Source organism: Geotrypetes seraphini, chromosome 11 (genome assembly GCF_902459505.1).
Source record: "Geotrypetes seraphini chromosome 11, aGeoSer1.1, whole genome shotgun sequence".
Lineage (NCBI taxonomy): Eukaryota > Metazoa > Chordata > Amphibia > Gymnophiona > Dermophiidae > Geotrypetes > Geotrypetes seraphini.
In genome coordinates, this window is record NC_047094.1 from 51,308,983 (window position 1) to 51,325,994 (window position 17,012).

General features: G+C 40.6%; 1 protein-coding gene across 3 annotated transcripts in view; it reads left to right on the forward strand.

Annotated features, from left to right (window-relative positions):
• The window catches only part of IFT140 (intraflagellar transport 140), a 478,284-nt gene that overhangs the window by 391,393 nt on the left and 69,879 nt on the right, over window positions 1-17,012 (forward strand). For all 3 annotated transcript variants that reach the window (XM_033914590.1, XM_033914591.1, XM_033914593.1), the window contains exons 19-21: window positions 4,263-4,440; window positions 11,621-11,811; window positions 15,573-15,668. In XM_033914590.1, the coding sequence (XP_033770481.1) occupies window positions 4,263-4,440; window positions 11,621-11,811; window positions 15,573-15,668 (465 nt within the window). The remainder of the gene's footprint in view (window positions 1-4,262; window positions 4,441-11,620; window positions 11,812-15,572; window positions 15,669-17,012) is intronic.

Consider the following 17,012-nt stretch of genomic DNA (forward strand, 5'->3'; position numbering starts at 1 on the left):
AAAGGGTAGGGTCAAATGTCCTGTTTTCTCAATGGAGAGGAGTACATATTGGTGTGCCACAGGGATCTGTACTGGGAGCGGTGCTATTTAACTTATTTATAATTGATCTGGAAATTGGAACTATGAGTGAGGTGATTAAATTTGCAGATGACACTAAACTGTTCAAAGTTGTAAAAATGCATGCAGACTGTGAAAAACTGCAGAAAGATCTTAGGAAACTGGAAGACTGGCCGTCCAAATAGCAGATGAAATTTAATGTGGACATATGCAAAGTGATGCATAGTGGGAAGAATAATCCAAATCATAATTACTGGTCTACCTTGGGGATCAGCGCTCAAGAAAAAGGTCTAGGTGTCATCGTGGACAATACGCTAAAACTTTCTACCTAATGTACGGCGCTGGCAAAAAAAGCAAACAAGATGCTAGACATTATTAGAAAAGGGATGGTTAACAAGACTAAGAATGTTATAATGCCTCTGTATCGCTCAATGGTGCGACCTTACGTTGAGTATTGCATTCAATTCTGTTCTCCTTATCTCAAAAAAGATATAGTGGCACTAGAAAATGTTCAAAGAAGGGTGACCAAGATGATAAATTTATTTATTTATTCTGTTTTCTTTACCATTCTCCCAGGGGAGCTCAGGACGGTTTTTACATGAATTTGTTCAGGTTCTCAAGCAATAGTCCCTGTCTGTCCTGGCAGGCTCACAATCTATCTAATGTATCTAGAGCAATGGGGGGATTAAATGACTTGCTGATATAAAAAAAGAGATGGTATGGGGATCAAACGGAAACAATCCAAAAATACACAAATAGTTCCACTATTTGTATATTTTTGGATTAAGTGACTTGTCCAGGGTCACAAGGAGCAGCGTGGGTTGAACTCACAATCTCAGGATGCTGAGGCTGTAGCTTTAACCACTGCACCATACTCTCCCTGAGGGGATGGAAATCCTCTCGTATGAGGAAAGGCTAAAAGAGGTTTGGATTCTTCAGCTTGGAAAAGAGACAGCTGAGTGAAAATATGATTGAAGTCTACAAAATCCTGAGTGGTATAGAATGGGTAAGTGGATCGATTTTTTACTGCATCAAGATTTACAAAGACTAGGGACACTTGATGTTACGGAGTAATACTTTTAAAACCAATAGGAGGAAATATTGTTTCACTCAGAGAATAGTTAAGCTCTGGAATGCTTTGCCAGAGGATGTGGTAAGAGTGGTTAATGTAGCTAGTTTTCAGAAAGGTTTGGAGAAGTTCCTCCAGGAAAAATCTATAGTCTGCCATTGAGACAGACTATGGACTTAGCCACTGCTTACCCTGGATCGGTAGCATGGAATGCTGCTACTAATTGGGTTTTTCACATCTTCAAAAAAAAAAGGGGATTTTTTGGGATAATACATCAATTATTTAAGACACTTTTTTTACACATGTAGTGTCACAATCTTTAAATATTCAAGCTGATCCTACAGCACCCAAACCCATCATATCTACTTCCCCAAGTAATAGATCAATGAATAAACTAGGAGGATAGAGTATCATATAAAGGCCACAAGCTCAGTTCATAGAACCTCTTATAACATATGTTATTTCAAGGCCTCATTCTGGCTTAAAGCAGTGCCATATAATCATCTACAACGATCCTTCATCCCATCCTTAAATCTGCCTCACTCAAACGCTCTGGACAAAAAAGAGCATTGGGTATTTATGGGAATAACTACTTAGATAAGTGTTGCTGTTTTCTCTTTTTTATCTAGAGTTTCAAACATATATACTTTCTTATTTATAAAATTTCCAGCATTATGAATTTAAATAAATTATGACATATAAAATAATTTTTTATCCTAGTTAGAAACAATTAAATTGAGTGAGGTAGATTTAAGGGTGGGATGGAGGATCGTTGTAGCTTAAATAATTGTTGTATTATCCCCCCAAAAAACAACCCTTTTTTGATGATGTGATTTTTGTGGGTTGGATATTTGGTAAAGTGATCCGCATTGTTTGTATACTACCGTAATTGGGTTTTTTCCAGGTACTTGTCTATTGGCCTCCGTTAAGGCGGGATACTGTGCTGGATGGGACTATTGGTCTGATCCAGTAAGGCTATTCTTTTCTTATGTGTATTGGCTCTGGATGCTCCTTCAGTGGCAGGGGACCAAGGAACATGTGCTGGCACTTTGAATTCTATTTTGCCTCTAGAACCTGGGGACGATCCCATGGTTTTGCGTTTATTTTAGTCTGCTGTCTTACTGGATCTCATTTCGGAGTCTCTGCATAAACTGAATTTAGACACACAGCCAGCTCCTTCTACCTCCTCCTCCCTCATGTGTGGAGTGGGGTTTCAGACCTCTGCATTTCCCTGGCATCCAGACATTAATGTCTTGATTTTGGAGCAGAGAGATTCTTCTGAAGGGTTTCTCAAAGTAGCGAGAGCAATGTCGAGGCTGCATCCTATGTCACAGGAGTGTCAGCAGCTTTTAAGTCAGCCTAAAGTGGATTTGTTGGTTGCACAGGTTACTAAGCGCACCTCCTTTCTGAGCGAAGGCAGTATGGTGGTCAAGGATATGCAGATCCGCTTAGTGGATGTAGTTCTCAGGACACTTTTAGGAGTCAAAGCTACCTCGGCAGCATCCTTTGTCACTCATGCTTGTCTGTCCAGGCTGTGAACTTTGGAGAGTAAGGGAGATGAACCTTCCCCTCAGCTACTTTTATCTGGTGTGGATTATGTAGCTGATGCTCTGTATTCCATTATACGTGTCCTGGGTAAAGTGTCAGCTTATTCAATTTCTGTTTGTAGAATGCTCTGGATCAGATAATGGGCTTGTGATTCTACCGCTAAAACTACTCTTGCCAGACTCCATTTTAAGGGGCAGTTATTATTTGATAAAGGCCTTGATGAACTCATGAACTGCCTGGTGGACTGGGCCTCAAAGACTCTGCCTGATAGTAGACCCAGAACCTCTAGAGGCTCAGGGTGTGTTAATTTTTGTGGCTCCAGCCACTCTTGACAATATTCCAGTTCCATATCGCAGAGATTCTCCCAGGGCTAAAGGCAGAGATTTTCTGGATCCAGCTATGACCAGGCCTCCATTTTCCATGCTGCTCCATCCAACAAGAAATCTCAATGATGCCAAGCCAAGGGATGCCCCTCTTCATATCAGGGGCAGGCTCTTGCTGTTTCTGCAAGCCTAGGTTCAGATTTCATCCGACTGTTGAGTTCTGGACATAATTTGGTCTGGCTATAAGCTGGAATTTGCTTGGCTCCTGATGAATTGGAAAAGGTGGTTAAGATACAAGCCACTGTGAGAAGGTTGTTCAATATTCAGGCTATAGAGCTTGTGCCGCCCGAAGACTCGGGCTCAGGGAGATACTCCATATACTGTTATCATGCCAAAGAAAAGCTCCAATGATTGTAGATCTGATAAAAAAGGGGAGGGGGAAAGATGTGATATTTTATAGAGAAAGTTTAAAATTCAGTGTGGGTTGTAATAAGTCTAGGGATTTGGGGGAGATTTTGGTACTTTTGGGACATAAATTTCATGTGCAATAGGTGTGTCATTCTGGACAAGCAGGTTATATCTCATTGCTAGCGAGCCTTGCAGAAGGAATCCACTCCAAATTTTTTCTGAATCACTCCTACTTCACAGAGGGCTCTGCTGCCCCCTACAGTTTTTTTTTCCTTCCACACATGAGTGTTTCTGATCTGCTCTGCTTATTTCTTTATTTTTGGTCGGGCTGTTTTTGTGTATTTTCTTCATCTTTTGGTGCTAAGAGCTCCCCTAGTTGAGACTATAGCTCTGCCTGCATGGAGGAGAAGCAGACTGAGGTCTGCAGCTGACAGGCCAATCCCTTGTGGTACCTGTTAACCAGCCTGTAGAACCCTTTTGGAACTTAGGACCATTCTCTGGTTGCATTGTTCACCTACTGCTTGCAGGTTTGTTATCTTGGCTTTTCCTTTTGCAATATGAAGTATGAGTTCCTATTGACTTATCAGTTAATATGAGAAAAATCTATAAACATTTTGGAATGATTGGAAATAACCAAAGAAAAGAGCATGATGACCACAGATTTCAGCAGGACAGTCTAGAAAAAAAAGATAGAAAATACTAAGAAACATCACTAAAGAGAAATGTAAATAAAACATAAACGGAGCCATTTTAACAACTTTTTTTGTAAAAGCATTACAGAAAAGTGTTACAGGGTTAGCTTACTGTCCATGTTTCCTCTCTTTAATGATTCTAATTACTTCTTTGGTTTCTTACAGTGAGGCAGTCTGGGAAAATATGGCACGCATGTGTGTGAAGACACAGAGATTGGATGTTGCAAAGGTGTGTTTGGGTAATATGGGCCATGCCAGAGGAGCAAAGGCATTGCGAGAAGCTGAGCAAGAGCCAGAACTGGAAGCTAGAGTAGCTATGTTGGCAATACAGCTGGGCATGATAGTAAGTATTCCTGTGTCAGGATACCTAATTGCTGTCTGGATTTTCTTATATGTATTTATTTAACCAAATGTAAATTATTTCTTAACTAATGATCTAATGTGAATGTACCCCATTGAAATGTAATATGAATATAATTTATGGCAAAGTAATGTGAATGTACCCCTATTCGTGTGCCTCGAAACTTTGTGAGTGTATCGCTGTAACCCGTTCTGGGCTCTTGGGAAGGACGGGCTAGAAAATTAACAAAATAAATAAATAAACAACTTCTATCAGGTTTGCTATTCAGTGGTCATGAGCTTACATTATTTTACACTCATGAGGGGAATTGGGGGGGGGTTTGTATGTTAATTTTTATGTAAGCTGCTTTGGTTCAAGAGGCATATAAATTATGTAAATAAATAAATAAATGATTCACCATAATCATCATCGGTTCAGTATTCTCTTATCTGTAATGTTCATGGACCAGCAGCCAACATGGTCCATGTTTCATCAAAACTGCTTCAGGAAGTCGATCCATTAAAATATCAAAAAATATAAATGTCTTAGATAAAAATTCATGTCCCCAGTGTGCAAATTTGTAAATATTTAAATGTACCTCAACATATTTTGCATAATCCTGCTGATTACAGTATCCAAAATGGTGTCTGTGCTATTTCAAATTATTTTAAGTCACATGGCTAACTAGAACCAATCAAGCTACTGCTTTCAGAATAGTAACATCTAATCAAGTTCTAAATTTAAACCGAAAGGATTGACTGAATTTAATATATAAAACCAATGCAGTTCTTTGAATCCAGAGGCACACAACAAGGTAAAGAAAAAGCAAAGTAATCAAAATCTATACTTTTCAACATTGCAAGTTGAACTGAAGAACTTCCTAGAAAGCTCTTGATTATTTTTAGAACACTTTGTATACTGCTTTTTTGTGGTTACACATTCAACGTGGTTTACATATATACAGGTTCTTATTTTGTATCTGGGGCAATGGAGAATTAAGTGACTTGCCTTGTGACCCTGGGCAAGTCACCTAATCCTCTATTGCCCCAGGTACAAAATAAGTACCTATATATATCTGGGACAAAGCCTTGGTGGGAACACATGTACTAGTAGCAGAGCAACTCTGAGATAAGTAATCCTGACTTGTGGATCCCTGATTTTGCTTTAAGTGTAGAATCTATTACTTTCTTTTTTCCTTTCAAGCTTCTACTCTACTTTCAGCTAGTACAAAAAAAAATACCCTCTATTTATTTTATATTTATTTATTTTAAAAAATTATATAAAAGCTTACAATTCTTAGCAGTTTATAGTCAACATACAAAGTATTTAAAACAGTACATCTTATATCTAATAAAAGCTTCTGCTGCCCACATTGCTGACTATATTCCGTAAGGAAGTTCTTCACCCAGAAAGTGGTAGAAATCTGGAACGCTCTTCCGGAGGCTGTTTTAGGGGAAAGCACCTTTCAGAGATTCAAGAAAAGGTTGGATAAGTTCCTACTAGAACAGAACATACGCAGGTAAGGCTAGACTCAAATAGGGCACTGGTCTTTGACCTAAGGGCTGCCGCGTGAGCGGACTGCTCTAGGCACGAAGGACCACTGGTCTGACCCAGCAGTGGCAAATTTTATGTTCTTATGTTCTATATTCACAAAATATAAATAAAACACTATGGGCTCCTTTTACAAAGGCGCGCTAGGGCCTTAACGCGCGGAATAGCATGCGCTAAAATGCCGCTTGTGCTAGCCTCTACCGCCTCCTTTTGAGCAGGCGGTAGATTTTTGGCTAGTGCACGCTAATAATAATAATAATAATAATAATTTTATTTCTTATATACCGCTGTACCGTGAGGTTCTAAGCGGTTTACAGTAGAAACAGAAGAAATGCAATAAGTAAGATTAATTAAGATGAAGAGAAAGTACTTAGAGTTCCCTGACTGTCCCAAAGGCTCACATTCTTGCTAAAGTACTTGAGAAAAATAAATTAGTTAGGTTATAAACATAGAGTAGAAGAAGGTAGGAAAACAGTTCATAGGAAAATTAATTTCGAATACATTATACATTATATATTGTTCAAGGCGGAATACAAATTATAGGAATTACCAAAAGAATCTGGTGCATGCGGTAAAACCCGTAGCGCACCTTCGTAAAAGGAGCCCTATATCTTCTGCTTTATAAGCAATACCACAAATCTCATTCAACCATCAATCATATTTTTCACATAAACATCATCAAAAAAGCTGTGTCTTTAAACACCTCTTAAAAGTATCTCTAGGACTACACAAATGCAACTGTGTTCCAAAGTTTCACTCTTGCATGCACTATATTCTCATCCGCTTGGTTCTCTACTGAATTAAGGACTTTAGTCCCACCCACCCTCCCTACTTCCCATCCACCTTTGGGTTTGCTACTGATATATAGACAACCCAATAGTCAAGAATACTTATCAATCAATTCCCATACAAACCAATCAGGATGACTTTTATTCAGTGCAATCATTGTGGTATTTTAATTCCAAGGCACACCATCTGGAGACTGTCTTCAGCTTTCTAGTATTAAGGAGGAGCTCTGTAAACTTAAGCAGAAATTAGATGCAATCAAAGCGGCTTCCATCACGCCACAAAATCATACCAATTTATCTCCACTGCCTCCAAGAATAAAGCAATCCAGGACTAGATGGATCACAGTAAGATCAGGTAGACTACAACATGTGACACAGAAACATCCACCCTCACAATTACACCTACAGAATTATTTTGCTCCATTAGAGCATTGCAGTGCTCGAGAAAAAATTGAGATGGAACTGGAACCAGTGAAGGTAATTCATGAAGAAAAGCACTCCTAAAGGAAAAATAAGAAAGCTCAAACCAGAAAATTATTGCTATTAGGGGATTCCATCATAAGAGGCATTAGCCTTGGAACACAAGTCAAGGAGCTTAAAATTGTGAAGTGTCTTCCAGGATTCTTGGCTACCCAGGAGTACTAAACAAATACTGTTTATAATTAGGGAAGAAACAAAGAATTCCAAAGCTGAAGTTGTTATCCACTTGGGAACAAATAACCTGGTCAGAAATACCTCACTTGTGGTGCAGAAAGCTTTTCGGGAGCTGGGGAGGGATTAAATCCTTTTCTAAAGACTGTATCTTTCTTGGAAGTACTGCCTACGTATGAAAAAGGAAAGGAAAGAGTACTAAATCCTGAGATCTTCAATAGGTGGCTCAGAGCCTGGTGTCATCAAGAAGGCTTTAGGTACATAGGAAGATGGGAAATACATGGAAAAACAAGAGACTATATTATAATGATGGGCTGCATCTTACAATGGCAGGTAAAAGAATCCTTGCTGAGAAATTCAGGCAATATGTTTCTAGGCATTTAAACTAGAAGGTGGTGGTAGCATATGTATGCAGGACACTTAGTGTGGCCAGCCACAACAAAATACAATATATGCTTATCACTTCAAATATCTTGAAAAGTTTTTTTTTTTTTCTCAATATCTTACTACATAATAAAAATATAAGTGAATGTGAAAGCTCAGACCTAACAACCACACTCTAGTGAAAGATCATGGAGCCAGATATAAATGAGACCATCACAGCTAATCACTGTCTCATTTCACCGCATACAGACTTCACTGTCAAATGCTAATAAAATAGCCTGTACTTATCTGAAGCGGTGGAGTTGCTGGGATGTGTCCCACAACTGCTCCGGTCCAATAACCAAAAGAAAACAGAAGATGCTGCTGTCTCAAACTTCCCTCGACCCTCCCAACTCAGATTTCACGAATTGGAGCTTCTTCAGGAGGGGACACCGATGGTGGGACTCCCACCCAAGCAAACACGCAGCCACAACAAAAGACAGGAGGTGATGGTAGTAAAGACAGCAATGCAAATAATAATATTAGCAATACACTTCTTAGCAAGGCAACAGGACGTTAGACTAAACTAAAAACTAGACAAAAAAATAAAATTGCCACTGGAAAGCAATGACCACTAACACTCGTAGTCTAGGCAACAAAAATCATGATCTACAATCTCTGATGATAGAGGCAGACTTGGATATTGTAGCAATCATAGAGACATGGTTCAATGATTCCCATGGAAGGACAGAGATAGTCGAAAAGGTGAAGGAGTAGTTTACTATGCAAATGCAGGGGGTCTGGGGAAAGGAAGAAGCGTATGGATAGCTTTGAAAAGAGAAGATGAAACTTCTATCTATGTGGTTGTTATGTACATACCTCTAATTCAATCACAGCAATTTGATAAAGAACTTGTTGCAGATATGCAATAGCTGGAGAACAAAGGAGAGGTTCTGTGGCTGGATGATTTCAATCTTCCAGATGTGGATTGGAAAGTTCTGCAGAATTGGATGATTTCAACCTGCCAGATATGGATTGGAAAGTTCTGCGGAATCAGAAAGAAGTAGGGAGAAAATGGTTGCCTTTCAAGGGACTCTGCTCAGACAAATGGTGACAAAACCAACAAGTGAAAAAGCGATATTAGATCTGGAGCTCATAAATGGAGAAAATGTCTTTAATGTCCAAGTAGGTATTCACCTAGGTAGTAGTGATCATCAAATGGTTTGGTTTGCTATAACAGCTAAAGTAGAAGGCAGCCACACAAATTATAAGTCCTGGGTTTCAAATGTGTGGACTTCAGTAGCATGGGGGAGTATCTGAAGAAAGAGCTGATAGGATGGGAGGACATAAGAGAATTGGAAAAACAGTGGTCCATGCTGAAAGGAGCAATAAAAATAACTACATATCTTTATGTGAGGAAAATAAAAGCAAGAGACAAAGGAAACTGATATGGTTCTCCAAACTAGTGGTGGAGAAAATAAAGGCAAAAGAGTTGGCGTTCATGAAATATAACAATACTCAAGAAGGAATACCAGATGAAAATGAAAGAAGCCAAGAGAGATATATGTCTGATGAAAGCGTAGGCAGAAGAGCAAATGGCTAGAAATATAAAAAAGGGAGGCAAAAATTTTGTCAGGTATATTAGTGAAAGAAAGAAGACAAAAAATAGAATTGCGAAACTGAAAGAAGCTATGAACCACTATGTGGAGAGTGATAAAAAGTAAATGAGCTAAACAAATATTTCTGTGTTCACAGAAGAAAATCCTGGAGAAGGACAGCGATTGGCTGGCAAAATTACACATGAGAATGGCTTGGATACCACACTGTTCATGGAAGAAATTGTTTATGAACAACTTGAAAGTGGACAAAGCCATGGGACTGGATGGGATCCATCTCAGGATATTGAGGGACCTCAGAGAAGTTTTTGCGGCTCCACTTAAAGATTTGTTCAATAAATCACTGGAGACGGGAGTGGTTCCATGGGACTGGAGAAGAGCGGAAGTGGTTCCTCTTCACAAAAGTGGTCACAGAAATGAAGTGGAAAACTATAGGCCTATAAGCCTCACTTCGGTTATTGGAAAAATAATGGAAGCATTGCTGAAAGACCAGATAGTGAAATTCCTAGAATCTAATAGGTTACAAGATCCGAGACAACATAGCTTTACTAAAGATAAATCGTGCCAAATGAATCTGATTGAATTCTATGACTGGGTGACCAGAGAATTAGATCAAGGAAGAACACTAGTTATAATTTACTTAGATTTTAGCAAAGCCTTTGACACCTTTCCTGATCAGAGGTTCTTGAACAAACTTGCCCTGCTGAAGTTAGGACCCAAAGTGGTGAACTGGATTAGAAACTGGTTGACGAACAGACGACAGAGGGTGGTGATTAATGGAATTTGCTTGGAGGAAGGAAAGTTGAGTAGTGGAGTGCCTCAAGGATCGGTGCTGGGGCCATTTCTGTTCAATATGTTTGTAAGTGATATTGCCAAAGGGTTAGAAGGAAAGGCTTGACTTTGTGCAGATGATACCAAGATTGGTAGCAGAGTGGACACCTTTGAGGGAGTGGTAAACATGAAAAAAAGAATGGTCCGAAGTCTGGCAATTAATATTCAGTGCAAAGAAGTGCAGAGTGATGCATTTGGGGAGTAGAAATCCAAGGGGGATGTATGTGCTGGGAAGCGAGAGTCTGATATGCAGACGGGGAGAGGGCCCTTAGGGTGATAGTGACTGAGGATCTGAAGACGACGAAGCACTGTGACAAGGCGATGGCTATAGCCAGAAGGCTGCTAGCCTGTACAGAGAGAGGCGTAACCAGCAGAAGAAGGGAAGTGTTGATGCTCCTGTATAGGTCATAGGTAAGACCCCACTTGGAGTATTGTGTTCACTTTTGGAGGATGCATCTGACCAAGGATATAAGAAGACTTGAAGCGGTTCAGAGGAAAGTGACGAAAATGGTAGGGGATTTGCACCAAAAGAAGTACGAGAGGAGACTAGAAGACCTCAACATGTATATTCTGGAGGAGGGACAGGGGTGATATGATACAGACATTTAAATATATGAAAGGTATTAATATAGGATCAAATCTTTTCCAGAGAAGGGAAATTGGTAAAACTAGAAGACATAAATTGAAGTTGAAGGGTGGTAGACTTAGAAATAATGTTAGAAACTTATTTTTCACGGAGAGGGTGGTGGATGCCTGGAATACCCTCCCAAGGGAGGTGGTGGAGAGGAACACAGTGACAGAATTCAAAAAAGCATGGGCTGAACACAGAAGATCTCTAAATAGAATATGAATGGATGAACTTTCATAGTCTGAATCCCGCAAAGATTATAGTTTGGATAGACTGGAATGAGCTTCAACGCCAATTCCAGTAGTTGGAACCTAAGGACAGTATCGGGTGGACTTCTAAGGTCTGTGGCCCAGAAGAAACAAAGAAAAAAGCCAATTTAATCATGAAATTGTAATGCATGTAGTTACAGGGCTGACTGGATGGACCATTTGTGTCTTTATCTGTTGTCATTTACTATGTTACTATATGTAAATTGCTTTGAATGTGTAACCACAAAAAGGTGGTATCTGAGTACCATTCCCTTTCCCTATCCCTATTATGGGTAAGTTACTTCATTTTTCTTTTACTGCCTTAGCATTCTTGAATGGAGGAGAGCTGTATGATAACATTCCTTCTCCCACAAATGCTAAATATGGGAACTATCTAATATTATTCTCTCAGGTCTTTTTAATGTAGAAGTTCTATGATACGATGTTACGTGACTTCTTAATATAGATGAACTCTGTGCTAATACTACATATTTTTTTAATTTTCAGGAAGATGCAGAGCAGCTCTACAAAAGCTGCAAACGTTATGATCTCTTGAACAAATTCTACCAGGCTTCGGCACAATGGCAGAAAGCCATAGAAACTGCAGAGACCCATGACCGTGTACATTTACGCACTACCTATTATAATTACGGCAAACACCTGGAGGCCAATAGCGAGCGAAACGTTGCTCTAAGCTTGTAAGTGGTAAAAATGCTAATGATCGCCATATAAGAAATACTGAATAATTATGCCATTGGTACTGGATATGGATGTAACCTTATTAATGACTTTCATGGAGTTGCAGCGTTTCAGACAAATGGTTAGGATAAAAATGTGGTTATTCAGCACATTATAGTTTATAAAGTAGGAGTTTAGTTTTGTGAAATAAGCAAGTAGCAGTGCTGTTCTCTGCCTCATATGATTTATGATTTTGTCGATGAGCATGAAGTTTGTTTCTCTTCTGAAAACTTAAGGTACATTTCATTGCTTAGGAAGATGTTTCAGATTTGAGTTCCATCTGTGCCATACTTGAATTACAATTATTTCTAAAAAATCTTAGTTCCATCAATGTCTTGCTCTTTTGGTTTCCCAGTTCAGTTGGAACCAGTCTTTATTAGGGCTACAATACCACCTAAGCCATTATGTGCTGATTCCCTGAGTTTATCCCAGCTTTTAATCTTTTCCTTTCTTGTCTGTCATTCATAGCAGTAATCCTCTAGCTCATGGGTGTCAAAGTCCCTCCTCAACGGCCGCAATCCAGTTGGGTTTTCAGGATTTCCCCAATGAATATGCTTGAGGTCTATTAGCATACAATGAAAGCAGTGCATGCAATTAGATCTCATGCATATTCATTGGGGAAATCCTGAAAACCCGACTGGATTGCAGCCCTTTGGAGGGACTTTGACACCCCTGCTCTAGCTGAAAGGTAAAAGATCACAATTCTTCTGAAACTTGATATACAAGTTGTCGTCGACTTACGACCTATGCGACATGCGACCGTTTGACTTTATGACGCGTTTCCCCAGCTCAAACTAATTACAGTTTTTACCCCTCGCCTACCTTTTCCCTGGTGATCCAGCGGTGTATTCTGCCTTAGCCCCTCCTGCTGATGTCAGAAGCCAGTAGCGCATCCGGGCCGGCACGCGCAGAAGCGAGCTTTTAGAACTCCTGCCCCGCCCTGTGCCACTGATTGAAACACTGCCGTAAGTTCTCACGCAAGAACCACAAGTCCCGAGAGAAAGCAGTGGTATGCTAAAAGATACTCAGGACCGCAGCTCTTGCTCTGGGGATCAAGGCTGTGGACTGCCACTTCTTTTGCTGCATGGGCCTACCACACAAGACTGCGCCAGTCTCCCTTGGCAGAATAGGACGCCTGCCCCCATCTTGTATGGGAATTGATAGATTATGTGGCAAATGCTCTCTACAACCTTATCAGGTCATGAGCAAAGTATCAATTTAAATGTTCTAGGTTTACAGGATGCTCTGGATCTGGCAGTGGATGGGTGACTCAGCGTCCAAGGCTACCTTAAGCAGACTGCCCTTTACGGAGCAAATGCTTTTGGTAAGGGCCTTTATGACCCTATGGCCAATGTGACAGATTGCTGCTCTAAGTCCTTCCAGTGTACAGTAGGAGTATTTTTCGTCCCTCCCTCTGCTCTCAGCAATACTATCTATGCAGGGTTACCAGCCGCAATCAGGAGCTCCAGGCACCAGCAAACTACTGGGTCTTGCCTCAACCCACACTCCCTAAAGAACCAATGACGCCAGGCTGCTGGCCCTGCTCCTGCATATTGGGGGTCAGTTATTGGCGATTCTGGGGAGTGTGAGAAAATTTTCTCAGACTAATGGGTTCTGGATATCATCCAAAAGAGTGTCACAAGATTGAGTTTTATCACTCTCCCATGAGCTGCATATTTGATGATACAGCTAGTTTGATTACACTGTCCTGCTGAATTTGTTTTCTAGAATTTTACTCCACCTTCCTAGACCAATTCTTTTCTGTCCCAGGCTGCATCTTCACAACAGGTCTGTTTTGGTTGTAATTGTTATTGGTTCCTGTTGGCCTTGCCGATGCAAGTTCCTATTGACTGTTATTTATTGTTTTCGGTAAGTCTGATAGCTAAAGATTCCCATCTGTGGTAATTGTTGGACTGTTTGTCCTCAGAGAAAGTGAAGCTACTCACCTGTAGCTGGTGTTTTCTGTGGACAGCAGGACACATATTACCACATCCCTCCCACTTCCTCTTGGAGTTGCATTCCAGCTCCAGAATCAACTCCTCCTCAGTTTCCATAGGTTCCTCCTGGAATATTACCCTGACCTAGACTGGTCTCCTTCCTTCTAGGGAGAGTACATAAGAACATAAGAATGACCGCTGATGGGTTACACCAGTGGTCCATCGTGCCCAGCAGTCCGCACATGCGGCGGCCCTTAGGTCAAAGACCAGTGCCCTAACTGAGACTAGCCTTACCTGCGTACATTCCGGTTCAGTAGGTACTTTCTAACTTTATCTTGAATCCCTGGAGGGTGTTATCCTCTATAACAGCCTCCGGAAGAGCGTTCTAGTTTTCTACCACTCTCTGGGTGAAGAAGAACTTCCTTACATTTGTATGGAATCTATCCCCTTTTAACTTTAGAGAGTGCTCTCTCGTTCTCTCTGCCTTGTAGAGGGTGAACAACCTGTCTTTATTTACTAAGTCTATTCCCTTCATTGAATGTTTTGATCATGTCCCCTCTGTCTCCACTTTTCAAGGGAGGAGAAGAGGCCCAGTTTCTCTAATCTCTCACTGTACGGCAACTCCTCCAGTTCCTTAACCATTTTAGTCGCTCTTCTCTGGATCCTTTCGAGTAGTACTGTGTCCTTCTTCATGTACGGCAACCAGTGCTGGGCGCAGTATTCCAGATGATGGCATACCATGGCCTAGTACAGCGTCATGATAACCTCCGATCTGTTCGTGATCCCCTTCTTAATCATTCCTAGCATTCTGTTCGCTGTTTTCGCCGCCACTGCCTTTCTTTTGTCAGTCACCCACTTTTTAATCATACCCCCATACCTTTTTTTTTTTTTTAAACCCCGTACCTTTTTTAATTCTTCCCTCAACGGCTCCTTACTATTACCGGGCAGCAGGTGTGAGTCCCACGAGAACTGCAGCCAGCCATTCAGAAAGCGGCGTGGGCCCAAGCGGGAGCATGTAAAGCTTGGCCCTGACTGCCGCCCTCCTGACTCATGCACCTGCTGCCGGGAAATAATACAGAGCCATACAATGGACCACCAGGCTTGGAAAAAGGTATGGCGGGAGGGGGGTGGGTTAAAAAAATGTAGTGCGGCTGAAGGGCAGGGGGTGTGTTTTGTAATTGTACGGGGGGGCAGCGAGCGGTGCTGAAAGGTAGTGCGGATGCGGTGAGGGGGGTGTTTTGTAATTGTATGGGGGGTGGCGAGCGGTGCTGAAGGTGGTGCGGCGCGGGGGGGTGTGTTTTGCAATTGTACGGGGGGGGGGTGGCGGGCTGTGTTTAGCAAGGTGGTGCGGCTGGTGCGCAGGGGGGGGGGTTGTTGCAGCTGTGATGGGGATTCAAATTTTGCACCTTCGCTTCATAGACGTACCGAGATTTCCACCCACTTTTGGGTAGAAAAAAGTGCATCTTATGGAGCAAAAAATACGGTATGCATTTCACAGTTGTCATAAAATGTATAAGTCTTTTTGAATATTGAAACAAAATGGTTTAGGATAGATGTTTATAAAATACATGCTAAATCACTACATTAATATACAATAGTGCCATTAATGTAAAAAAAATAACAGATATACATTTTCTATGTTGAGACAGCCATAAAGAGGTAAACTATGTACAGTACTATCATCAATGCAAGTAAAATAATCAAACTCCTCACTATGTGGAGTTAGATAAGAATGATATTTCAAGAAGTATTTATTGTTTTCTTGCATGAATTTTTCCACACAGTTATGAGAAATCAGACACTCATCGTTTTGAGGTACCCAGAATGCTATTGGAGGACCTGCAGGCCCTAGAGATCTATGTCAATAAAATGAAGGACAAGTAAGTGCTGGACACTAGGTGTTGAAAACTAACTCAAACTCAGGTACTACAGAGCCTTTTGGGGAGGTAATTTTATAAAAGACATTTCATGTGTAAACCACATTTTAACCTGCATTAGAATATAAGAGCATAAAAGGTTTATATAAAAGTATCCCATGGTTACACATACAAAAGTACATACTGTGAAAAGGGGCACATATGTTTTCCTTACTGATATGAGGGCATGTTAGGGATCATAATTTGTGAAGTCATATTTTATGTGCATAGTTTACAAAATAGGTACCTAAGTGTCTACTTCAGTTAGTATAGATGTATGTAGCAGCATTTTAGCTGCAATTTCTGAAGGTTATGTGAGACTTATTTTATAAAGACACATAGTTGCTTAAATAGTCTCAAAATAAAGAAGGTAAATGCCTATTTAGCCATTTACATGGATAAAAAGGACAGTCTGAAAACTGCCAACCCTTAACTCAGATAAAAGTATGCACAGGGTCCCTTACCATGCATACTTTTAATTACAGTTAGGTGCAGGTTTATGTTGAGGAGAGGAAGATAATGTGCATCGATTTAAATCTACATGAGTTGTTTTTTGGGGAAGAAAGTACTCCCCCCAAAATGAAGATGGAAATGTCTACTGGCATTTTGACCCTGAAACAGCTTTCAAAATAAAAATACAAGTTGTGATATTAGGTATGTTTTGGACAATATATATATTGAGCAACCTAGTGAGCAGGAAAGAAAATCAAGTATCTTTCTGTAGTTAATTTTACTTGGCTATTCGGTGGCACTGAATATAACCAGGTAGAGTATAATTTTATAAAAGCTTTTCTTAGGGCTTTCCATATTCTCCATGTGGGTTATGTACCTCCAAGTGGGTTAAATATGTACCTCTGCCAGCAGATGGAACCAGAGAAAAATAGCTCATAGCTGCCTTATAGTTTGTTAGTGATGCCATCAGCTTCTCAGTATTTCTCTGATTGCAGCAGATGGTGCAGACACATGGTCTAGTGCAGTAACTGTAAGCAGGAGCTACTTGACAGCACCTTTCCAGACTTCTTCTCATTCTCCTATAGTGATTTGTGGATTTGGACTGGGTCCAGGGGGATGAAATGATCACACTCCACCCTCTCTCCTTCCATTTGCTTCTAGTGTGTTTGGGGAAAAAAAGGAAGGTAACATGTTGCAGGTAAATCATAGCAGTTCATCATGTCAGCTTGTGCAGTTAGCACCAAGTAGGCAGGTGTAATCTGCTCTCCTTCCACTTGCTTCAAGTATGTCTGGGAAAAAAAGTGAAGAAATGCACTGCAGATAAGTAGCTGTTCAGGATGTCAGCCAGTACATATG